This window comes from Drosophila teissieri, chromosome 3R (genome assembly GCF_016746235.2).
Source record: "Drosophila teissieri strain GT53w chromosome 3R, Prin_Dtei_1.1, whole genome shotgun sequence".
NCBI lineage: Eukaryota > Metazoa > Arthropoda > Insecta > Diptera > Drosophilidae > Drosophila > Drosophila teissieri.
Window position 1 is genome coordinate 6972830 of NC_053032.1, and position 24801 is coordinate 6997630.

Genomic DNA, 24801 nt, shown 5'->3' on the forward strand with positions numbered 1-24801 from the left:
ACCCTAAATCTGCCACACCCATATTTTTTAAAAAATAAAATTATTTTTAAAATTATATTTTAAAATGCATCTGTGCATTATTTCAAAGCGTACTAGTTTCGCGCGCAACCAATCGATAAGTGCGCAAAGTGGATCGATATCTGCGCAGACTGTAATGCACACAAAAATGGTACTGCACACAAAAATATACTAAACGTGCCAAAAGCGGTCGCTGGGTTTTCAGGTGGCTTGCTCCTTTCCTTAAGATATATGAAAAAGATATATATAAAAAGAATTAGTTAATCTTAATGTTGTCAATTTATTTTTATCTATAACCTACCTATAAAAATACAAATTTCGATTTAAACACTTTGTTCTTTTTGGTAACTAGTAGATCGAAAATCTACACATTTAAACTTATTTAAATGGAACATTAGTAATTTGTCAGGATTTATTATCATAAGGAAACAAATTAAACAGAAGTCAAAATTCAAAGAAAATATAATGTTTTTACATTTCTTCAGTGTGTGGCTTATGGTTTATTTAAACAAGTATTGGTATTTCTTGAACTACTTGGTATCTTAAAATTTCCACCCCGGCGGTCACACTTAATCCACTGAACAAGCGTGCTTGTGCTAAATTAATTGACTGATCTTTAAATCTGGTAAATAGCGCCTATATAGCCGCATCTGAACGTCTTGCCGATGGTAATCAAATATTAGCCAAGAGCTAGCAATGTTGTGTGAAAATCAGCGTGAAACTAAAGCCGAATTCAAACAAAAAAACCAAACAGCGGCCTGACAGGGTCTTCCGTGCCACCAAAGCAAAATCGATTGGTAAAAGAAACGCGTTTACGTATAATATAGATAGTTATCTAATATCCGAGTTGTGAGGCTAATTTTCGTAAAACAGAGCTACGGGCGATTTACGTCTGTTAAAAATCCATTCTCGGGCATTCCAACGTATACGCCCGCAGAGTCAGACCCCAAAATCGTAGGCTTTACACTTTTTTCGTTGATTGAGAAACCGAAACTCGAAACAAGAAACAAGAAACCCGGAATCAGAAACCCCATTAAAATCAATATGCGGGAATGTATCTCCATCCACGTGGGCCAGGCTGGTGTCCAGATTGGAAACGCCTGCTGGGAGCTCTACTGCCTGGAGCACGGCATCCAGCCCGATGGCCAGATGCCTTCTGACAAGACCGTGGGCGGAGGTGATGACTCGTTCAACACCTTCTTCAGCGAGACTGGAGCTGGCAAGCACGTGCCCCGCGCCGTGTTTGTGGATCTGGAGCCCACTGTGGTCGATGAGGTCCGTACCGGAACCTACCGTCAGCTGTTCCACCCCGAGCAACTGATCACCGGTAAGGAGGACGCGGCCAACAACTACGCCCGTGGCCACTACACCATCGGCAAGGAGATCGTCGATCTAGTTCTGGACAGGATCCGCAAACTGGCCGATCAGTGCACCGGTCTGCAGGGCTTCCTCATCTTCCACTCGTTCGGTGGAGGTACTGGCTCTGGCTTCACCTCGCTGCTGATGGAGCGTCTCTCCGTCGACTACGGCAAGAAGTCCAAGCTGGAGTTCGCCGTGTACCCAGCTCCGCAGGTGTCCACCGCCGTAGTGGAGCCCTACAACTCCATCCTGACCACGCACACCACCCTCGAACACTCCGACTGCGCCTTCATGGTCGACAACGAGGCCATCTATGACATTTGTCGCCGAAACCTGGACATCGAACGACCCACTTACACTAACCTGAATCGTTTAATCGGCCAGATAGTGTCCTCGATCACTGCCTCTCTGCGATTCGATGGAGCCCTTAATGTGGACCTCACCGAGTTCCAGACCAACTTGGTTCCCTACCCCCGCATCCACTTCCCGCTGGTGACCTACGCCCCCGTCATCTCCGCCGAGAAGGCCTACCACGAGCAGCTGTCGGTGGCCGAGATCACCAATGCCTGCTTCGAGCCAGCCAACCAGATGGTCAAGGTGGATCCCCGGCACGGCAAGTACATGGCTTGCTGCATGCTGTACCGCGGCGATGTGGTGCCCAAGGACGTGAACGCCGCCATCGCAACCATCAAGACTAAGCGCACCATTCAGTTCGTGGACTGGTGCCCCACGGGCTTCAAGGTGGGCATTAACTACCAGCCACCCACTGTGGTTCCTGGCGGGGATCTGGCCAAGGTTCAGCGTGCCGTGTGCATGCTGTCCAATACCACTGCTATTGCCGAGGCCTGGGCTCGTCTGGACCACAAGTTTGACCTGATGTACGCCAAAAGGGCCTTCGTCCACTGGTATGTTGGTGAGGGCATGGAGGAGGGCGAGTTCTCAGAGGCCCGCGAGGATCTGGCTGCCTTGGAAAAGGACTACGAGGAGGTCGGCATGGACTCTGGTGACGGCGAGGGCGAGGGTGCTGAGGAGTACTAGAGCTAATAGGTGTGCATCTCTCAAAATCCTGCTTATTTTCATACGCTCCCACTCGCATGCATAAATTCTCTCCGACACTGTATAGCGAACAAAGAAGAAAATAAAAACCCCAAGAACCCAGTTTGTGTTTTTATTAACCACTTTTAAAAAAGACCCCAAAAAAGTCAGTACTAAATATAATTTAATTAAAGGAACTTGAGGTATTAAAATGAACTCTAATTTTATATAGGACCAAAAGTATTTCTATAGTTTTTATGACTTGCTGCTTTTCTTGTTCATAAGCAAGTTTGTTTTTTGGGTTATTTAAACTATTCTATTTACATGAGCTTGGTACACGACGAACTCCAGCTCGGACTTCTTGCTGTAGTCCACGGAGAGACGCTCCATCAGTAGCGAGGTGATGCTCTGGCTCTGGCCAGTACCTCCACGGAACGAGTGGAAGATGAGGAAGCCCTGCAGACCGGTGCACTGATCGGCCAGTTTGCGGATCCTGTCCAGAACTAGATTGACGATCTCCTTGCCGATGGTGTAGTGGCCACGGGCGTAGTTGCTGGCCGCGTGGGCCAGTTGTTGGCCCGTAGCTCGGATTAACGAAAATTAGCCTCAGAGCTCGGATATTAGATAACTGTCTATATTACCTATCTTTTAACGAATCGGTTTGCAAAACAGCACTTTTGAGAACGTAAATGCGTAAAAATTTATTTGTATGTTTAGATCAATTGATTTCGCTTATAGAAGCTATCCCAAATTTGAATTTTTTCATACTCGGGCAAATCTATTATATTAACATCGCTGCTGATGTTAATAATGCGCTTGGAATCATCCTTTGTAGATGGTCTCCAGTCCAAATGACCAATCTCAGGGCAATTTGGATCGGAGGTCGCCGCGAAGGCCGTCCAAATGCCAATCATCCTTTCGATGGTGCGATATTCCGCAGATGTCTTCTCCAGTTTCCAAGAGCCCACGTTCCGGAACAAATAACTCAGGTCATCGGCATGGGCCACACCAGTTTTAACCTTATCTCCACAGAATTTAGTCCGGTAGAAGTTGAAGCTCGGCGAATCAAAGTCGAAGCGATAGTAATATGTTGGTGCTTTTGCATAGGTAAGTCTCGCGTTCAAGGTGCGATTAAAACCGTGCCAATACGTTTTGTAGGAATACAACTAAAGTAAATATAATATTTTAGGTAATAAACCCATAACAAATAAACAAAACAAAATGCTTTGTGCATTGGTGAGCACTGTTACTCACATCGAGCATATTCATAAGAAGTGCTGAGCTGGGTGGTGAATCTCCGAAGTAGGCTTTGATAAGTCGCTGACTGTACTCCAGACTCTCTTTCTCGCTGCTGACCTCACGCACTTCAACCGGCACCAGCCTAAGTGGATCCTTGCTTAGGTCATCCAATGCCTTAAGATTGGCCGAAACGGCTGGATACATGAAGAGCCCCTCAAAGGAAGTTCCACCCAGCATGACGGGCAAATCGTTGGACCACGCATCCCGGGCCATCTCCATCGGCGGCTTGGGGACCACGCAATCCTCACCCACATACGCCTCCACTGTGGGTCCGAAGGCGAAGAGCAGACCATTCCTTTGGTGTTCAGGTTTTATCAAACTATGGTTCACTAAATCTCTAGCCGGAACTCCCCGGAGATATTCCAGTACCTTGGCGTCGTTATTTTCGCCAGTGAAACCATTCTGCTGAGCCAGGCGGAAGGCAAAGTCTTCGGTCGGGTTAATGGACCAGTAATTGTGGACTGTTCCCGACATGGGAATGGCTTTGTGGAACAGTCCCCTGGTCTGTTTCGTACACATCATGAAGTGGGTAGAACAACCGCCGGCACTGTCTCCGAATATCGTAATATTACTATCATCGCCATTGAAGTTGGAAATGTACTGCTTGACCCACTTGAGAGCTAGCACTTGGTCCTTATATATTTATATTATTTTATACCTTTTATGTTGAGCGATCGTCACTACCGTTTTTCTTTCTTGTCAGAAGGTGATTATGTTTGATATCAGAAGATTTAAGACAGATTATTAATTTCCAAATATAATGTTAAGTACTCCTGAATATTTCGAAAAGTGACTAAAAACGACGTGTTATATGTTGAGTTTGAGCTTTAAATTAAAAAAGAAAACCTTACTATCGGTATCAACACAAATGTCAAGAAAAAGTTTCTTTCTTTCCATTAAATGTTTGTTCTTTGTAGAAATCGTATGAAAATGCCTTATAAGTAATACGAGTCTCAAACTGTAGTGGTCTATAAGATATTGTAGTATAGCTTCACTAAATCTTATGTACCATTTATAAAATATCAGACAGACGGATGGACAACCGAGAATGCCCAGATCGTCTCGGCAAGTTGATGGTCATTTCAATCCAAAAATTACATACAAAACACAGGCACAACAAACAACCTTTGTGATTGATAAGATAATTGCTTTCAGTTTCAGATTGCTCACCCAAACAATCTACGCGATAGTTAAGCGTCACAATAACAACATCTTTGGCCATAAAATAGTCCGGGCCGTATACTTCACGGGTTCCCTCTCCTACGGTGAAGCCCCCGCCATAAATGTATACCATTACCGGCAATGGCTTGTCACTCTTCAACTGAAAAAATAACCTTCTCTTTAAGTTAACGGGCCTACAAGGTTTCGTTTAGCGGATTATTATTGGTCCAAATAGCCCGCAGTACACTAACCTGCTTGGAATAGACGTTCAGATACAGACAGTCCTCGCCGCCTTCGACAACTCGAGTCAGTAATCCCCTCTGGGTTGGCTTCTGTGCGTAGTGGGTGCAATCCAGAATTCCGCTCCATGGATCTGCAGGCACTGGAGCCCTAAATCTCAGTTCTCCCAGCGGGGGCTTCGCAAAGGGGATCTTTTCAAAGCTGAAGTACGGGTCGTCATAAAGACTAAGGCGTTTTACGCCCTTAATTTGACCCACGGGCAGGGTAAGCTCGCAAGTTTCCAGGCTGTTTTAGGTAAACTCAATAAATTAAATTGTGGAGGACTCCGGTTTTCAAAAACTCACCTTTCTGACATCTTTAAGAGTCGTCCGTTCGCGGTGGGTGCCGACACTCCAATGGATTTAAACTAATGAGTTCCAAAGCCAAAACAACACAAAAAGCCAAAGTGGGAGGCTGAAAAACGTTGTCTGGTGATCGAGCTTTTATACGTATGTGGTAAAATTTAACAACATTAACAATTGCACGATTAAAAGATAAGGTTTATCTTTTATCGTGTAAGTTGTTAAAGGCTTTTGTGCAAAGGCAACAAATTTTGTTTTTGCACCAAAAGCAAAGTTTAAAAATAATAACAACAAGAAAATTACAGCGATAAGCTTAAATCTTCTTAATATTGTCTGGTGTTCGAGCTTTTGCACGTATGTGTAAAATTTAGCTGGTTTTGAAAATGTTTAATATCACCTTTGAGCCTTTACTAATGATTATAATTCAAACAATTGTTGCTCGATCAAGTGAAAAATTTATTTATTTCTAATGAACATAACATAAGTTTTGAATTCAATAAAGATGAAAATGTAGGATTATTTAAAATAAAGGTACTCCTGCCATTTCGTAAAGACGATCGAAAAACTTCAGCTTCGGCATTTCTGGCTGCGGAATAAATTTTAAATCCTCGCTAATATTAAGAACCATTCGCTTTCCGAATCGAGTTACGGGTTTCCAATCCACTAGAGATGTAGTAAGCGGAGCATTTGGATCCGAGGTGGCGGCGAATTGGACAAACATGGCCACCAATCGGCGAATGGCTGTGAACTCTGGTCGCGACTTGTCCAATTTAAAGGTGGCTGGAAGCTTGAAAATGTATCCTAGCTCATCAACATGTGCAACTCCCCTCTGGTCTTTTCCCATGAAGCGAATTCGGTAGAAATTAAAATCCGGCGAGTCGAAGTCAAACCGATAAAGGTAAGTGGGCGCCTGACCGTAAGCCAGTCTGGACTGGATTAGTCGGTCCATTGCATGCACAAAGCCGTGGGTGAAGAGCTCCACCAATCCGTTTGTGTGATCGACAGTCAACTCGTGGCCGTGCGCCTCGCAAAAGTGATGGATCAATGCTTGACCCAATTGGCGCCGCTGTCCAGGATCACAGCGGTTTCTCAGGGTCCAAGGCAGAACCCGCTCAGGGTTGCACTGAAAGTCCTTCAGCCACGTGGGGTTCATTTTTAGGAAGTTTAAGATAGACAACCCCTCGCCACTGTTGGCGCCTAAGATGATAGGAATGCCATTGCTCCACGAAGTTCGTTGGAGGTCAACAGGCTCGGCAAGGAGCACTGCATTGGGAGTGGCGTAGCTTTCAATGCTGGGTTTGAAGGGCATGCTGTGACCATCTCTCTTCTCCAGTGGAGTGAAAAAGTCCGCAGAGACGATCAGTTCCGGATCTGCCTTCAAGAGGAACTCCAAGACCTGGCTATCGACATTCTCTCCCTCGTAGCCCAAATGCTTGGCCAGACGGTACTCCATTTGGGGTAGGCGATTCAGCTCCATTGAAATTCCTGCTAAAAGGATGGCCCTATGGAATAGTCCTTCTGATTGTGGACTTGCCAGAAGCAGCTGAACTGTCATGCTGCCGGTGCTGTGACCAAAAATGGTAATTCTCTCGGGGTCCCCATTAAAGTTGGCCGCGTTGGCCCTGATCCAACGGAGGGCCAAGATTACGTCCTTTAATCCAGCATTGCCAGGAATTTCAAGGTCGGGATCCTTAAGACTGAGGAAGCCTGTAAGAGGATAATGAAATGTTAGCGATTTTATCGAATTCCAGTTGTTTTAGCTCTATTAAATATCACCTAAGGGTCCCAGTCGATGGCCAATGCTTATGTACACAACGTTTTCTTTCATAAAATAGTCGGGACCCCAGGCGCGCCTTGAAGAATCTCCGCCCTTAAAAGCGCCTCCATGGATGTAGACCATCACAGGCATGGGATCACCGTTCAGCTAAAAGAAACCCATTATTGGTGTTTGGACCAAAGTTATAGAAAGGAAAAGACTTACAGATTTTACGGATATGTTCACATAAAGACAATCCTCAGAGCCCTCTACCAACTTGGTTAATGTGCTCACTTGCAAGCACTTGCTTAGCGGCTTGGAGCAATCGCGAATTCCGTGCCATGGTTTGAGGTCATGTGGCTCCTTGAAACGTAGAGTTCCCAACGGAGGAACCGCATAGGGGATTCCATCAAAAGCGTAAAACTGTTCTTCATATAGGGATTTAAGTAGGGTTCCCCGAACCTTGCCATGTGTAGTCTGTACCACAGGGGCAACTTCGTCGCTAAATAAAACAATAAAAAACAAATTTGCCTTGGATTTAAATGAATGCTCTTACTATACGTCCGACATCTTCGAATACAGCTGGTCTCTAGCTTTAACTGACTTCGCTTATTAAGCAATGAAGACCTCTATCGATAGCCGGGGCTTATCAACCTAAAAATACTCGGATCGCTCTCATATCTCGAACAATGGTAAATTTGCCGCATATAAACAAGGGGCCAAAAATTATAAAGTATACAATCTTGAATGGTTTACATACAAAACAAAAGAGAATGCTAAGTCGAGTTCCCCGACTATCTGATACCCGTTACCCAGCTAGTGAAAGTGCGAGGAGAAATTTCAACAGTTTTTTGAGGTTTGTGGGCGTGACAAAAAGTTTTTTGGCATGTTGAGAGGAATATGAAAACATTTTCGAAAAGTGTGGGCGTGGCAGCTTTGGACGGTTTTTGGTTAGAGTGGGCGTTGCAAAAAGATTTTTAGAAAGTTGGTAGAAATCTACAAGACTAATAAAAAAATGAAAATATATCAAAGCATTTTTCAAAAATGGTATAGTGGGCGTAACAATGTGGATCAACAAACTTGCGCTCCGTCTATGTCTCTGGAGTCTGTAATCTCAACTTTCTAGGTTTTATAGTTCCTGATATTTTGACGTTCATACGGACGGACAGACAGACGGACATGTCCATATCGACTCGGCTATTGATCCTGATCAAGAATATATATACTTTATACGGTCGGAAATCGGAAGGAATTCTGCCTGTTGAACACTCTTCGAGTGAGGGGAATAATTAGGATATGGATACGGCCATGCGAAAGTGGATCTAGGCAGGATTTAAAATTTAAAAAAAAAAGTATGAATCCGAAAGCAACAAGTCATACAAAGTGTAACGCCTTATATACATTATTTTCTTTTCCTTTTGATTGCTTAAGAAAATATTAAATATAAGCAAAAGGGAATAGTATGCGGATTTACAAATGCAAAACACACCGACCTCAACAAATAGTTGTCCGATTCTTTATACAATATATTTCCAACTAAAATTTGTATTGTAGATACTCGACATCGTTATAGAATGTTTAATCAATTGTTTGATTTAAGATACAAATTTTGTTTGGAAGGACATTTAATACTCTTGACTAGTCCGTTGATTGGCAGACACTTTCCCAGACCCTCAGCTTCTGCAGCTCCGGCAGCTCCATCAGCTTAATGTTCTCAGAGATGTTGAGGCACTCCAAAGCGGATTGGCTGTTTAGTGGCTTCCATTCTTTGGCTCGAGGAAGCTGATCCTGGATGAGCTTGCAATTAGGATTCGATGTCCTCGCGAAGCTTGTCAACATATCAATCATCCTCTCGATTGTGAGAAACTCGGGTGTGTGCTTGTCCAGCTTCCAGGAGAAGTCTCCATACCACAGGTACGAGTGATCATCCACGTGGGCCACGCCCCGCAACTTGTCCCCGCAGTACTTCAATCGCTGGTGATTGAACGTCGGAGAGTCAAAGTCGAACCGATAAAGGTATGTGGATGCACTGGAAGCACTCTTTACACGAGATCTCAGCGTTTTTAGAATGGGATGCCAAAACACTTTATAGCTGGCGTACTGAAAGAAGTTATCAAACAGTCTTTCAAATCAAAAGATGCAAAGATCTAAATTATCTCACCTCGCAGTACGCTTTTAAGGAGTCTGGCGACATGGAAGAAGGGTCGCTTTCGCCGAAATGAGTCTCCTGAAGTCGCTGGCCAAGATGTCGAGCCAGCGCCTGGGGCAGATTCCGCTTCACATCCAGTGGTAGCATGTGCTCTGGTTCTTTTTTCAGGCTGGTGAGCAAGTACGGAGCCATTTGGACTCGGGCGTACATCAGCAAACCCTCGAAAGAAGTGCCGCTCATCAGCACCGGAATCCTGTTTCCCCAGGCCTTGTCTAGCAGTTCCTGCGGATGCTTAGGCAGCGCGCAGTGCTCAGTTTTATATGGCTCCACCACTGGTCCGAACTGAAAGACGCAGTCGTCCAGGTGCTCCTCTGCGCTGAGTAGGTATGGTCGAACGAGTTTCTCTCCCGGTAATTTCTGCAGGAAGTCCAAAACCATGGCGTCGGTTACATGCTCGGCACTTTCCATTCCCAGGTTGACCGCTAACCGATGGGGCAGATTTTTGATAGAGCAGAGGGCCCAGGAGCAGAGCACATTGCCTGATTGCAAAATGGCCTTCTGGAACAGACCCTCAGCCTTGGAATTCAGCATTAAGTAATGCACTGAAGCGGCTCCGGCGCTTTCACCAAAAGCGGTCACGTTTTTGGGATCGCCATTAAATCTTTCTGCGTTTTCTTTGATCCATTGCATTGCCAGCAGCTGATCCTTCAGACCTGCATTTCCGGGCACTCCAACGGCAGGATCGTTCAGGCTCAGGAATCCCAGTGGACCCACGCGATAGGAAACTGTGACTACGACCACATCGCGCATCATGAAGTAGTCAGGACTATGCAGCTCCTTGGTGGGGTCGCCCTTTTCGAAACCACCTCCAAAAAAGAACACAATCATCGGTAGTGGACTTGGAGAGTCGAGCTGTATCGAAGGTAAATAATGGTTTAGGAACGATGAATTGGGTATATTTGTCAATATAAAAGACTTAAGCCTCCTTAAGACTCCTGCTCTTAGAATAAAAACTTTAATGGGCTCAAAGGGTATTTCTATAGAAGTAATAAAGCTTCAAAAAGTAATATAGCTGGCTTTTGCGTTAAAAACGAATAAAATACCTCAAACGCCGTCCAACGGACTAACGTGACTCAGCTGTTGATAATCGTCATATCTTATAAACGTGAGGTTAGATAAATGAATACAATTTCATTGGCTCAACAGTGCCTCATGGTTTTTTGGACAACACCAAACTCGATTTATACTATTGACACTCAACACAAGTAAATTGTACTCTTAAAGAAAGTATACTTAACGACCCCGCGGTACCTCCTTCGCGAAGACATTCAGATACAGGCAGTCCTCGACGCCCTCCAGCTGCTTGGAGTAGTGGTTGAATTGGAGCGGCTTCTGGCCGGGCTGGGTGCAATCCAGAGGCTGGCTCCAGGGTTCCACGGGCAGGGGGGCCATGAACCGGAGGGGGCCTACCGGCGGCTGCGCGTACGGAATCCGCTCGAAGCTGACGTACTCTTCGCCGTAGACACCTGAGCACAGTTTTCCGCGCACCGGTCCGCTGGTCGTGTTCACCTGCAAGCTGGAGGATCCAGGAATACTTAGTTCACTGCGGAGGTTTCACTGCTTCTGCGACCTCACCTCTTCATGTTCGACTGCTAAATGCTGGCTTCGCGCTCGTAACTTTTTATCTTGCAGGGGAAAAGCATTTAAAGCCCTTTTATCGCGCAAAAAATGAAACAAAAAACAAAGAATTTCGAGACAGCTGATTTTCAGTTTGCTTTGGTAGCTTTTTGTAGCACTGTGTTTGAGAAGTTTAATGTCACTGCAAAGTGTTGTTGGGGGCTATTGTTATTATTATCAGCTGACTTCGGCAATAACAGAAAGAGAGCATCTTAAGCGATCAAGAGAAAAAGCTCTATTCTTAGAAGCGATGATTTGCTACCAGTCACAGTCGCGTACCACATAGTGATGCGTGTAATTTTTTATTATTTCACTTATATAGTTATTTTTTACAGAGTTTTCCCTACCAAATGAATTTAAGTTAAAAATTTTATTTTAAATTAAAATTTTTATTTAATAGTTTGCGTTTGAAAAGCTTAATGTCACTGCAAAAGTGTTGTTGGGGGCTACTGTTATTATTATCAGCTGACTTCGGCAATAACAGAAAGAGAGCATCTTTAGCGATCAAGAGAAAAAGCTCTATTCTTAGAAGCGATGATTTGCTAACAGTCACAGTCGCGTACCACATAGTGATTCGTGTATTATTTTATTATTTTACTGCTATAGTTTTTTTTACAGAGTTTTCCCTACCTAATTAATTTAAGTTAAAAATTGTATAAGCCTTTTGCTTATTTAATAATATGTATTACCGACTGGCCCACAGTCAAGGAAAAACCTTTTTTTTATTATGCAAATTAACCGCATTTCCCAAATCTATTTAAATGAGAATTTCACATATGTAGATATGGGTTTTCCCTAACAAGAAAATTGATGTATACCCGTTATTCATAGAGTAAAACAGTATACTAGATTTGTTGAAAAGTATCTAATAGGTGGAAATAAGCGTTTCTGACCATAAAAGTAAACAAACCGACCAAAGCTGCTACGCACACACTTTTGAAAAATGATTTGATATTTTTTCACATTTTTGTTAGTCTTGTAATTTTCTACCGATTTGCCATGCCCACTCTAACTCCCACAAACCGCCAAAAACTGTCCGTGTTTACCTTCCATCGTACCTTCAATAGCTGAGTAACGGGTATTAGATAGTCGAGGAACTCGTCTATAGCGTCCTCTCTTGTTTTTTTTTAATTTTTCTTTCCAATTTTTACTGAATTTCCCGGAAAATGTTGCAATTTCTCCTTCGCACTTCCAATAGCTGAGTAACGGGTATCTAATAATCGGGGTTGTCGACATTCCCTCTTGTTTGTTTTATTAGTAATTTAAATTTTAATCGATTTGCCAAAAAACTTTCAGATACATATATCTTATATATGTATGTATATGTACATATATTTATTATATCGTCTGTAGCATCGAAGTCGCACTAAGAGGAATGTCTAATTCTAGTTAGTATATCAGAGTAAAAGCCAGGGCCAGATCCAGGGCCAGATCCAGGGCCATACCTTTGGACATGGAACGCTCCAGTGCCGCTGGTTATTACTTCTTATCGCTTAAGGCTCGTGCCAGAAAACTCTCGTAGGCCCAAATCATCCATATGCTCTCAGGTATTGGCAAATCGCGTGGCCTGGAAGAACCACAGTATCACAGCACCTATGGACCTAAATACGGAATAGGTGTGCTTTCGATGAAAGACGCTCCATGAAATCAGTTTGGAAATTGTTAAAGGCATTTTATGATGCTTTGAGAATTTGGACAATGGAATTAATACATATGAAATATTTTTACTTTCTATATTTTTTAATATTTATATTCATCAACACGAACGTTTAAATAAGCCAGACAAGTTTTTGACCATCTGAAATATCGAAAAAATATATATACATACGTTTTTTGAAATATATCTACGTCTTCTAGTTTTTAAAAACTTAAAAAAAAGGTACCCATTTACACAATATATCTTCTAGAAAGTAAATAGTATTAAAACTGGTGTAAAAACTGCGTTAATGAAATAACGGGTGTTTTTTTTAGAGGTATAGAACTTTAAATTGCAATAAAACAACGATGGATTATTCGATTGACATGAATTTTATTGACATGAAAGATAATCTTGTGGCATTACATTTTAAATATGATTTCTGGCATATGACCGCCACGGCTGGCTCGGATGTAGTCCAATCTGGACGTCCAATTTGCAATGACTTTTTCCAACATATTTGGCCGTATATCGGCAATAACACGGCGAATGTTGTCTTCCAAATGGTTTAGCGTTTGTGGCTTATCCGCATAGACCAATGACTTTACATAGCCCCACAAAAAGTAGTCTAGCGGTGTTAAATCACAAGATCTTGGAGGCCAATTCACAGGTCCAAAACGTGAAATTAGGCGGTCACCAAACGTGTCTTTCAATAAATCGATTGTGGCACGAGCTGTGTGACACGTTGCGCCGTCTTGTTGGAACCACAGCTCCTGGACATTATGGTCGTTCAATTCAGGAATGAAAAAGTTAGTAATCATGGCTCTATACCGATCACCATTCTTCCATAAAGTGGATGGACACAGATCCAATTCCTGTGCTCGATGGCGGATGGACTCATTCGGGTCTTCCTCAATGCTACGCTCTACAGCAGCAATAGCTTCTTCTGTACGCACCGTACGGCGTCTCTGGGGATGCGAGTTATCAATAAGAGTAAACGCGGTGCGAAAACGGTCCATGGTTAATCGAATTAACTGCTCTGATGGACGATTTTGTCGACGATAAAATGGACGTAGTGCGCGATACGTATTTCGCACAGAACCATTATTTTCGAAATAAAATTGCACTATTTGCAAGCGTTGTTCAGGCGTGAGTCTATTCATGACGAATTGCCAAACCAAACTGAGAATAAATCACTTGACAGCTGTTAAATCGGTCGCCATCTTGAACAGTAATGCCAACTTAAAGTTCTATACCTCTAAAAAAAACACCCGTTATTTTAGTTTTGTATTGTCTACCTATGTAAAACAAAATTTTTTAAAAATATTATCAATAAACGTAAAAATAATTAAATAATTATGGGTGTATACATGAATACAATGAATACAAATTTTTACAAGTTTCTAATTCGCTATTTTATTTATATTTTATTTTTGAATGTATATGTTTGCTTCCAGTAAGATATGTGTATCATTTAATGTATGTTTTGAAGCAAAACAGTGACCTATTTTGCTAACCAAAGCTGTGCTTGATAATGATCATACGGCTATATAGTTATATGTATTAGAGTATAATCGAGTGTTGCCGGCGTCTCTCCTGATTTAAGGTGCTATCACCGAATTTCTCCGATCAGTCGCACGGGAGTATTCGCTCGAATCAGAAATACCGCGAAGCCCACCAATCGTGGACCTTAATATAATCCTTACAAATATAAACGAACAAAACCATGGAGGTACATGTGGGATGGCCAAAGCTGCTGAAGATGGGAGCCCAGTGAGTAATTAGATTAAAGGTCAAGAGTACATGGCCAACGTCGTGATTTTTGGCAATCGTTACCTTTGAACCTTGTTCTTTGTCCCTAAACGCTCAACAATGTCTACGACCCCCGATCTGACCTAATTTCTCATTCAGGTTGGTGGGCCACAAGGTGCAACAGTACCGGCTATCTACGAGTCACACAGTGATTTTGGACACCAAATACGGACAGGTGCGCGGACTCCAAAGGAAGACGGTCTATGATAAGGAGCCGTACTTTGCCTTCGAGGGTATTCCATACGCCAAGCCCCCCATGGGTGACCTCCGATTTAGGGCTCCTCAGCCACCGGAACCCTGGCAAGGAGTGCTCAACTGCACTAGCAATAGATCCAAGCCCATGCAGAGGAACATGCTTCTGGGAATTGTCGAGGGCAGTGAAGATTGTTTGCACCTAAACGTTTATGTGAAAGTCCTGAAGTCGGAAAAACCGCTGCCCGTAATTGTGTGGATTTATGGAGGTGGTTTCCAAAAGGGCGAGGCCTCCAGGGATATTTACAGTCCCGATTACTTCATGAAGCAATCAGTGGTATTCGTCTCTATCAACTACAGGTTGGCAGCACTAGGTAAGGAGAAGCTTTTCGTACAAACAAAAGTGGGGAATGAAAGTCATTTATGACTGAATTAGGTGTACACAGTACTCGTACACATGCAATTCCAATGAGATGAAGAACTCATTTTTGATAATGGGTCTAATCATTCACATGTAAGCTGGGAATTGGGTTTTAGCCAATATATATAATTCTTATCAGCATTAACAAAAACAATGTTGATTAATTAATTAGGTATAAAATAAATGTATATCAACTTATTTATAGTAGGGGTGTCAAGTCGGAATCTATTTACGATTTAACATTTTGTCCTAGGAAACAAAGTAAATTAGTTAAATAGGGATACAGTAATTTGTAAATATTTTATCAATTCATATGAAATATAAAATCACTTTAATATTTTATGTCTCTCTCTTAGGTTTTCTCAGTCTAAAGGACCCGAAGTTGGATGTTCCTGGAAATGCGGGACTTAAGGACCAAGTAATGGCTCTACGTTGGATAAGCCAGAATATCGCCCACTTCAATGGCGACCCGAACAACATCACATTGATGGGAGAAAGTGCGGGATCTGCTGCTGTCCACGTGATGATGACCACGGAGCAAACACGTGGTCTCTTCCACAAGGCCATCATGCAGTCGGGATGTGCCCTCAGCGAATGGATGGAGAGTCCGGATAACAATTGGGCGTTCCGGTTGGCCCAGAACCTGGGCTACAAGGGCGACGAGAAGGACGCGGATGTCCTAAGTTTTCTTAGTAAGGTTAGCGCTCGTCAGATAGCGGCTGTTGATCAGAACGTTATCAGTCTAGATGAGGTCCGGAGCTTCCTATTATTCGCCTTCGGTCCTGTGGTAGAACCTTACGAAACCGACCATTGTGTGGTGCCCAAAAGACACAAAGATCTGTTGCCCGGAGCTTGGGGCAACGACATTCCCGTTATTGTCGGAGGGAATTCTTTCGAGGGCTTATTTTCGTACCAATTGGTTAGAAATGATCCTTGGGCCTTGAAAAACTTTCACAACATCCTGCCAAGGGAGGTTAGAGAAACCAGCAGTCTGGAAGGGCAGGATCTTCTTGTTCGGCGACTAAAGAAACTCTACTTCAACAACGAGATGCAAGAATCAATGGAAATGTTTGAGGCCCTAAATATATTTTCGCATCGCCAGATTTGGCACGATACGCATCGCTTTATTCTCGCCCGCCAGTCTTATGGCCCCAAAACTCCTACCTATCTATACCGTTTCGATTTCGATTCCCCGCACTTCAATCAATTCCGGCGATTGGTGTGCGGCGATCGGATTCGTGGAGTTGCCCATGCGGATGAATTATCGTACCTGTTCTACAACATCATAGCCTCCAAACTAGATAAGTCGTCGATGGAATATAAAACCATAGAGAGAATGGTGGGCATGTGGACGTCGTTTGCCTCCAGTGGAAATCCGAATTGTCCAGAACTCGGGTCTACTAAATGGGAACCCGTACAGCCGATGGAAAGCGCCGTGGAGAAGTGCTTCAACATCAGCCACGATCTTGAAATGCGAGAATTGCCGGAGGCCGAATGCCTGGCGGTGTGGGATACATTTTATCCCAGAGAGTCTCTCTTCTAGTTCTCAAATATAAATACAAGGTCAAGTGTAAATGTTTTATTCCTTAGTATCGTTTGTAAATTCCGCTTTATCTTTTGTCTTGATAATGCATAAATACATATAGCTACTTGCTTTTGATAATAACAAAGACTTCCATTTAAGACTTCTAAAATAATCACAAATTAATTGCTAATTATAAATTTTGCACTTATGTGCTTATAGATAAGGAAGTATTTTGGTTGTAGGTCGTGCATATTTTTGAAAAGCACATATTTATAAATAGAAATTAGAGATTGGGTACTTATTTTAAAGGTATTTACCCCTTATTTATACAATTATTGACAGAATTAAACTTTTTTTTAAGCTTACCATTGAAATAGATTTGCAACTGGCATTAAATCTCATTATAATCGGCAAACATCGTTGAGTCATTGCGAAGATCAAGTTTAAGGTCATTTAATGGAAAACTACCTGGCAAGGCGAATTGCTTTTTGCGTTGTGTGTAATGTGTATAATCATACAAACAAGTTTTATTTAACTAGATTAAACCATATAAATATTGATTAAGCAAAATCTAAATATATATCTATATAAATCTAAATATATATTTTTTTAAAACCTAATTTCCCAATGTTTACCTGTTTCTCCTTTGCACTTCCACAAGCTGAGTAACGGGTATCAGATAGTCGGGTACATCGACTATAGCGACTCTCTGGATTTTGATAAAAGCAGGCTAAGGAGGGCTAAGCAGGCTATTTGAACGACCAATGATAATTAAATTACATAATTCATTAAAATAATTTTCATTTTCCTTATTGGCGAAACCCAGTTGTTATTTATTTACAAAGTGCACAAACAAACTCCCATCTAGAAAAGGTCGTGCTTATCGTATAGTCTATCCCAAATCCGATTTTGCTTTGACTCCGGCAGCACAATGAACTCCAGTTGTTTTCCAATATTGAGACACATCTGCGGACCTTGCTCATCTAGCGCTTCCCATGTGATCGGGCCGATCTGTGGACAGTTGGGATTGTCGTTCCGGGCGAATGCCACCCACATGCCGACCAGTCTCTGTATTGTTTGGTACTCCATGGAAGACTTCTCCACCTTGTTGGCCAAAATGTGGTAGAAAAGGTAGGAAATATCGTCTGCATGGCTGACTCCGCGAACGTGTTTTCCGCACATCACCTGCCTGAAGTGATTAAAGTGGGGCGAGTCTACATCGAATCGGTACAGATAGGTGGGCGTAGTGGGGGCGTGGCTGAGGCGGGCCAATACAGTGCGATGGATGCCGTGCCAAAAGTGTTTAACGGACAGTATATGCAGGCACTCATTGAACTCCATTCGCCCACGAGTTGCATCCTCGAAATTATCCACCTTGAACTGACGTAGCAATTCCTTGAGATGAGACTGAGTACTCTTTTCCCTGATCTCCCGAGGAATTAGGACCTCAAAGGCACTTAGCATGTGTTCCTCGTCGTGCAGGGTACTCTGGTAGGCGAAGAGGCCTTCAAAGGAGTTGCCCCCCAGGATCAGCGGCAGGTCATTTCCCCAGGCCCCCGGCAGCATTTCTCTGTGGCATCGGGGCAATACGCAATCCCTGGTTATATATGGTTCCACAACGGGAGTAAACGGAAACAGGACGTACTCCCGTCGTTCCTCTTGAGAGACGAGAGTAATTCCCTGTGCGGCCATTTCGGAGGCGGGGGCTTTCTGAAGGAATCGAAACACTTCCTTCTCGTTCTCACTGCCCGAGTATCCTAATTGGCAGGCCAGGCGGTGTGCCCACCTGCCACTTGGCTCATTGGCCCACTCGCAGAACATGGACCCCGATTGCATGATGGCCTTATGGAAGAGCCCTCGTGTTTGCTCAGTGGTCATCATCGCGTGAACGGAGGCTGCTCCCGCACTCTCGCCCATCAGCGTTATATTTTGGGGGTCTCCATTGAATTGGGCTATGTTCTGACTGATCCAGCGAAGGGCCATCACTTGGTCCTTAAGACCAGCATTTCCGGGCGCATCCAAGTCACGATCCGTGAGGCTAAGGAAGCCTGAAATATTCCAAAGATCCGAGTTAGCAATTGAGAATTGTATATTACTGGTGAACATATTAATAAGATCAGCTTATAAAGTATACCCGAGCGATACTAACGTAAAATGACAAAAGCAATTACATTAGAAATTCATCTCTCTGTTACCAATCGATAGCCCCAAATAACGAAAACATAACTGATTATACCAAATACCCAGAAGAGATCTCTTAAAAATCATAAAACTACGTCTAGGAAACACCAGACTGACCCATGAGTATCGATTCTCCGAGCCAATCAACAGCCAATGCCGTTTCTGCAATATTGATCCAGCAACTCGAATTTGATCCAGACATCTTAAAAATCTCCAACATTTACTTAAATTTCCGAAAAAAGCTAACATAATCAATCTACTGTAATTATTCAATATATAGTACAATAAGAAAATATCCGTAATGCCCCAATTGTTAATCACTGTATATATATTGTAAATAATTGTAAATATTGTTGTAACTAAATACTTAAGTAAATATTGTTGAAGTCCGGCTGAAAGCCCCAACTGATATAGCCGATATCTATTGTTGCATAAGTTTTGAACTTTTGTCTACAACGTACAACTAAGTAAATAACGTAAAAATGGTTTGATTTAATAAAAGCAGATTTGATCTATACTATAGATGTAGAGCATTTCAATCTACCAGTTACATGATACATACATATTCTTTTAATTGATCGTTAAAGTAATAATAATTACAGGTCAGTATTGTTCTCTCTCCAATTTAACAGCAACTTAAGCGACAGTAATAATAGTGCTAACGATTTTATGACTAGAGGTGGCAGTAGTGGGCAATTAATCTACACGGCCTAAGTATTCTTTGCGATTGATATTGAGTTTTCCTGGCGTGGAAAGTGATGCGTGTAATTCGTATGATATAGACTATTCTGTAAGTAAGTGGGATCAAGGCAGAATGCAGATTGTTTAAAATTATTCTATATTAGTGTTTAGCTTGTGAATAATTTAATAAGAGAAGCAGAGCTTTCGTAAGTATAATGATGTAGATGAGACAAAAGCCACAAAACTAATTTTCTTTTAACAGAGCTACGAGCTATTAAAATTATATTAAATACATTAATTAATATTATTACATTATATAACATTTTAGCTTGGAATGTGCATGTTAAGTATAAGTAATGTAAAACCTTAGAAACTTACCTAATGCGCCCACCCTGTAATTAAATGTGACAACCACGACGTCGTGCTGCATGAAGTAGTCTGGACTATAGAAATCACGACCAGCCTCGCCGATCTGGAATCCACCGCCATAGATCCACACGATCACTGGCAGCGGTTTGTCCGACTTCAGACGCTTGGAATATACGTTTAGGTACAGGCAATCCTCGCTGCCTTCGACGATGCTGAGCACGAAGTGCTTTTGCATCGGCTTGGCCCTCGGGTAGGTGCAGTCCCGCACTCCCAACCAGGGGAGTGCTGGCTGGGGGGCTCGGAAGCGCAGCTCCCCCACCGGCGGCTGTGCGAAGGGGATTCCTTCGAAGGCGAAGTATACTTCCTCGTCATAGAGTGTTTTTCGGCGATGACCGCGCACCTGTCCATCCCTGGTGCAGACCACCTTCGTCTGCTTTGTGCCAAGGCGATACTGGACGATCTTGTGGCCAATGAGCCTGTGTGAAAAAATTAGATTTTTATGTTTTCTTTTTTTTTTAGTTAAAAAAATACTTTTCCCATTTATGTAGTAGTTGTAGTTATGTATGTATATTTTTGGTTGATTATGTGTTAATCTCTTTTGAGTTTGAGTTTACTAGTAAGCCATTCTTATCTTATCATTGTGAGAGCAGAACAAGTACTCAATTGAATAAAAAAGTGAAAGCTCATTTGGTAAACTGTTATGGCTGTCAACTATTTTCGAACAGCAAGCGTTTTGAAATCTATAGCCTTAGCTCGAATTCGAGCTCCCTTTTTTGATGTTGGTAAGAATTTGGTAGCCTGAAACACAAAGCTAAAAAGCCTTGAATCGAAAGTGATTATTTTAAAAATGAAGATAATTATAAATCGAGCTTTTCTCGCCTTTGTATTAGGCGTCTTTCGAGCAATGCCACTCATTAATTTGCGTTAGAGCTGTGAACTATTTGTGATTACTTCGAGGAGCAATAAGCCTTATCAAGTATTTGATTAAACTGTGTGTTCACCTAAATACTAGAATTCAATTGAGTAATACCATAGAATGAAGCACTACGAGGTCTCTCCAAGTAAGCTTTTACTGTAACTGCCTATAAGTCACCTACTTGGTGCCCATTTTCAGCAGATCGCCCACGCCCACTCGGATCTCCATTTATCCGCTCGCGACTCCAATTATATTCACTACTACTATGTGAATAGAAGACTCAAGGGTCAGAATCAGCGGTACAATCCAATGGGGCGCGATAGTGAAGTGAACACTTCCGCAGGCCGCGATCGACGGGGAACAACTGAATCGCGCAATGAGCACCGAACAATCCGATCCATCAGTTCGACTGCCAGTAAGCCCACAGCAGCCTCAATTCAGTTTGGGCTTTAATCGCGACCGCCGCTTATCGCAATGTGAGTTGCGGCCGCTGCACCGAAACATATGGCGCAGAATATTGGAGTAGAATATCGCGACTGATAAGCGGAGAGGGCCGAACTGCTCACAGGAGACAGCTGTTTTGCGTCTTCTGTGTAATAGCTTTTTAATGATCACTCTGCGTGCTCGCGTAAGTGATATAAACTCGCAGTTCATTGGGTCGAAGAGCGGATTAAACCTGCCAGATCCCATTTACGATCGGTGTTATAGGTCATGCAATTGCCACCGTAATGGGTTTCACAATAATATGCGCAAAAAATATGGATCCGCTTTAGAGCTATCGTGTTAGCATTTAAAGCTGCGCGCGCAGCTAACATGAACTGCTTTCACTGCTTGCATTTCTCGGTGGCTGTTAAAGCACAAGAGCACAAACTAATGTACGTTATCATTTAAGCTAACATTGTTTTGTTTTTTTTTTGTTATAATACTACAATTTACATATATCTGAAACCCCTAATAATAATGAATTTCTTAATTCTACTTAAATGTTCTATTATTAGCCGGACATGTTAAAAGAAGAAGCCTTTCAAAGTCAGTCTAACATTTTTCCCCTAGTTGCAGTTGGCCATCGCGATTTAGCTTTAGGGGATTCTTGTTTGCTAGCATCTTTGGTAAGAGTATAGCCGAGTAAGGTCAGGGTATACTTTCATAGTTGCCTAGAAAAGTGCAAACGTAGAAAACGAGCCACGATTTTTGCAGATGAGAGCCATGAACTGCTTATTGTTACATATGTGTACAAGCATAACATAAGGTAAACCCATTTCCAATTTATCAACACCAAATCATTATACATATGTACTTTTAATGAAGCAGGTTTTTGCGTCTTTTAATTTAGCTCAATAATCTCTTATTGACTTACATATGTTACATTTTTCCAATGCTCTCTTGGTAACTTGTCTAAAATATGGTAAATTGTTGTGAACTTTGTCGCCTCCTTGGGGAAATATTTTACAGATTTCCAATGAAAGCCAAAGAATTCATGTGCGAAAAAATTCAAAAAACTGTAAACAATTGCTATGAAAAAAAAAAGCCAAAACTTGTGTCGTTAAATTTGTTGAAGTAACACATAAAGTTATGGAATTTGCATATGCGTCTCGAAATATTCTTTTCCAAGCAATGGAAAATTTCATAGGAAAAAGTTTATTTACGCGCAAACGATTTTGATTAATAAGGCAGCTCCGAAAAGCAAAAGGCGACGGACGGCTGCGTCAAGTAATTAAAAAATTGTCATAAATCCCAAGAGTTTAACCCTTTTACAGCCGACTGGCCTGCTGAGAAATGGCCAAGAAAGGGATTGCTCGTATAATTTGAGCAGCTACTTAATTACACTTGCGCGCACTTTAATTTCCAGTTAAAAAATGCTTACCGAAAATCGTAAGCGACGGCAAAGAAATGTTAATTTTTTCCCTTCTCCTCCCTGAACCAAAGTCAAGACGAGCCGAAACATTGTAAATTATAGGCTTAAGCCAGGAGATGTGGAAGAGGAGGTGAAGTCAGGCCCTCGAGTTGGTTACATGGAGGAGCTTATTAAATTATACGAAGACATTCGGTTGGCGGAGGAATCGGGGTGCGGTCTTAAATTTCCAGCATTCTAATCCCGATTTGAGCCATCGGGAGCAGCATCGGCGGTATCAAGTGAATTCAATGTCAAAAGGGTTAATTGAAAGTGGCGCAGCAGCTGTCAGCCCAAAATGAAAAGTGGGAAAAGTGCCGTGAAGGTCTTTTCTGGTTCCCTGGTTCCCTGGTTCCATGGGTTACCTTTGCCAAAGTACACACATGGCACATATGCAGTAGTCATAAAATCAAAGTCCATAAAACGGTACAGACCCACCGCAGTGCATAAATATTTTTCTTTGGGTCTGGCTAGAAACTTTCATGTCTTGGGTCCAATTACGCTTTTTCTGACCGTCTTATTGCACCCACAGGGACTTTTCATTGACTTGTTGGGCCGAACTATTTCGAATTTGAAATGTAGAAAAATTGCTATGCGTCAAAAATTATGCGGGCCCCGGAGGGAATTTAAAATTCGAAGTGGGGTAGGTGGTGTCGTGGGAAAATTGTTTTCATATTTTTCAGAATATTGTTCAATTTGCCACGTCTGAATATGCCTGAATATGATTTTGCCCTTTATTGTGCAGGCAGTGAGTTTACAATTTAAATTATTATTATTTTCACAAGTTCGGTATAACAATAGCCATATAAATAATTTGGGGCTCTGCGCAGCAACCTGACATAAAAATAGCTTTATTTCTTCTCATAAATGAAACGACATGAAACGGTTTAGAAAGGTGAAGAAATCGTTTTTAATTAAATACCAAATTTAAAAAACGGAAAACCCAAAAAACAATTGAAGATCTTATCAAGACCTAAAAGAAAAGGGTAAATTAACTACAAGCCACTGACGCTAAAATCGGGAAGGTTTATATAGAAAATGGAAACCGTTTTGCATTTACTTTGCCATTTTTTACAAAGTAATTTGGTTAGAAAAGCAAAATGAGTAATTATTAAACTGTCGCCCAGGGGCTGAGATTGGGTTAAGCAAGGAGAAGCCCCTAAAGAGTAAAGGTAAGGGAAGTTTAAGGGTACTTTTCCCGTTCAAGGGGAAAAGGTGCAAACATAAACTTAACTTTGCTTCTTTCCCCAAATACATACCTTTTGGAAGCCGGAAAGAAGCTGAGAAAAAGAAATAAATTAACTTTTCCGAGGGGAAAGCGGTATTTCTTAGGTGGATGGGCTCGGCAAGTGCTCGGCCCCCATCAATGACAAAATAATGGACTGCTCGTCTCATTATTAAGTGAATGCTTTTTGATCATGCTAACGCAAATTACAAGCTACAACACGCTGAAGTTGACTGCTTCGCTCCCGCGCTGTTCAACGAACAATGAAACATTATCTTGGCGCTGGTCCTGGTGTTATATATAACACTTTCAAATTGATAAGGACGGGGCGTCGACTCCATCGTCATTTGCCAAGTTGCCACTGTCATTGTCTGGTGGCATTTGTAATTCACTTTGATTAAATATGCAAGGATGCTGGGCTCTCTCGCAGGACGCCACTGGACGAGGACCGCATTCAAATGCCGCAGCAATGCAACGACAGTCGAGGGACCCGAAATCCAGCAATCCACTATCTCACTACACTGGAAGAATTGTTGGAGATGGGTCAGCCAAGCCTCCAAAATAACCTCTAGTGATATATTCTTAGCTGACATAGCATCGGGTTATAATAATAATAATATATAGTTGGTGGTCATATAAAAGAAAAGAAAAAAATATATTTAAAACAACATTTTTCTTAAAATTTTAGTAAATAATACCATTTACCATTTTTTTTTTACAAATTTTGTATAAATTAAAATTGGCATAGATTGGTTTTGATTTATTTAACAAATATTTGTTGAGTGCATCGGCCCGCTTCTTAGTCAAGTCGCCAAGAAAGCGCAAAACAAGTTTGTGAATTTCGGCAACGGCGTGTCCTCTGACAGGATATAAAACAATCAGTGCAAGCTAGCGGAAACGGAAGTACTGCCCCACCC

General features: G+C 42.2%; 6 protein-coding genes and 1 pseudogene across 6 annotated transcripts; 3 read left to right on the forward strand and 4 right to left on the reverse strand.

Moving 5' to 3' along the window:
- The first annotated feature begins 581 nt into the window (after positions 1–581).
- Positions 582–2535, forward strand: LOC122621596 (tubulin alpha-3 chain). The gene has a single exon (XM_043799513.1). The coding sequence runs from the start codon at positions 1063–1065 to the stop codon at positions 2413–2415; it is 1353 nt and encodes a 450-aa protein (XP_043655448.1). The 5' UTR covers positions 582–1062; the 3' UTR covers positions 2416–2535.
- A 105-nt stretch (positions 2536–2640) lies between these two features.
- On the reverse strand, positions 2641–3000 carry LOC122622350 (tubulin alpha chain-like; the record flags this gene model as incomplete). The annotated part of the gene is made up of 1 exon (XM_043800737.1): positions 2641–3000. A coding segment is annotated over one exon (282 nt), but the record flags the coding sequence as incomplete, so codon positions are not given.
- Positions 3001–3087: 87 nt separating this feature from the next.
- On the reverse strand, positions 3088–5597 carry LOC122621600 (annotated as a pseudogene).
- Positions 5598–5973: 376 nt separating this feature from the next.
- LOC122622354 (esterase B1) lies at positions 5974–7779 on the reverse strand. Its single transcript, XM_043800744.1, has 4 exons — positions 7766–7779; positions 7435–7711; positions 7230–7377; positions 5974–7160 (listed from the first exon to the last, which is right to left on the reverse strand). The coding sequence occupies exons 1-4, from the start codon at positions 7777–7779 to the stop codon at positions 5974–5976; spliced, it is 1626 nt and encodes a 541-aa protein (XP_043656679.1).
- Positions 7780–8717: 938 nt separating this feature from the next.
- Positions 8718–21131, reverse strand: LOC122622361. Its single transcript, XM_043800752.1, has 8 exons — positions 20950–21131; positions 19862–20328; positions 17489–18669; positions 15580–15744; positions 10994–11197; positions 10670–10927; positions 9371–10270; positions 8718–9309 (listed from the first exon to the last, which is right to left on the reverse strand). The coding sequence occupies exons 1-8, from the start codon at positions 20994–20996 to the stop codon at positions 8848–8850; spliced, it is 3684 nt and encodes a 1227-aa protein (XP_043656687.1). The 5' UTR covers positions 20997–21131; the 3' UTR covers positions 8718–8847.
- Positions 14310–17478, forward strand: LOC122621593 (esterase B1). The gene is made up of 3 exons (XM_043799509.1): positions 14310–14444; positions 14583–15049; positions 15453–17478. The coding sequence occupies exons 1-3, from the start codon at positions 14398–14400 to the stop codon at positions 16637–16639; spliced, it is 1701 nt and encodes a 566-aa protein (XP_043655444.1). The 5' UTR covers positions 14310–14397; the 3' UTR covers positions 16640–17478.
- Positions 21132–24287: 3156 nt separating the features above from the next.
- Positions 24288–24449, forward strand: LOC122622367. Its single transcript, XM_043800763.1, has one exon. The coding sequence runs from the start codon at positions 24288–24290 to the stop codon at positions 24447–24449; it is 162 nt and encodes a 53-aa protein (XP_043656698.1).
- Positions 24450–24801: the final 352 nt, after the last annotated feature.

Excerpts from the sequence above, each read along its gene's own strand:
- LOC122622354 (XM_043800744.1), bottom strand. Across the intron at positions 7,378-7,434 it reads TGAACATATCCGTAAAATCT|CTGAACGGTGATCCCATGCC; the intron begins GTAAGTCTTTTC and ends GGTTTCTTTTAG. Across the intron at positions 7,161-7,229 it reads CCATCGACTGGGACCCTTAG|GCTTCCTCAGTCTTAAGGAT; the intron begins GTGATATTTAAT and ends ATCCTCTTACAG.
- LOC122621593 (XM_043799509.1), top strand. The coding sequence starts at position 14,398 with ATGGAGGTACATGTGGGATGGCCAAAGCTGCTGAAGATGGGAGCCCA. Across the intron at positions 14,445-14,582 it reads CTGCTGAAGATGGGAGCCCA|GTTGGTGGGCCACAAGGTGC; the intron begins GTGAGTAATTAG and ends TTTCTCATTCAG. Across the intron at positions 15,050-15,452 it reads CTACAGGTTGGCAGCACTAG|GTTTTCTCAGTCTAAAGGAC; the intron begins GTAAGGAGAAGC and ends TCTCTCTCTTAG.
- LOC122622361 (XM_043800752.1), bottom strand. The coding sequence starts at position 20,996 with ATGGAGATCCGAGTGGGCGTGGGCGATCTGCTGAAAATGGGCACCAA. Across the intron at positions 11,198-15,579 it reads CCGCACTTTCTCCCATCAAT|CCCCCAACAACACTTTGCAG; the intron begins GTGATGTTGTTC and ends TAATAACAATAG. Across the intron at positions 10,271-10,669 it reads TGAATGTCTTCGCGAAGGAG|CTCGACTCTCCAAGTCCACT; the intron begins GTACCGCGGGGT and ends CCTTCGATACAG.
- LOC122621596 (XM_043799513.1), top strand. The coding sequence starts at position 1,063 with ATGCGGGAATGTATCTCCATCCACGTGGGCCAGGCTGGTGTCCAGATT.
- LOC122622367 (XM_043800763.1), top strand. The coding sequence starts at position 24,288 with ATGCAAGGATGCTGGGCTCTCTCGCAGGACGCCACTGGACGAGGACCG.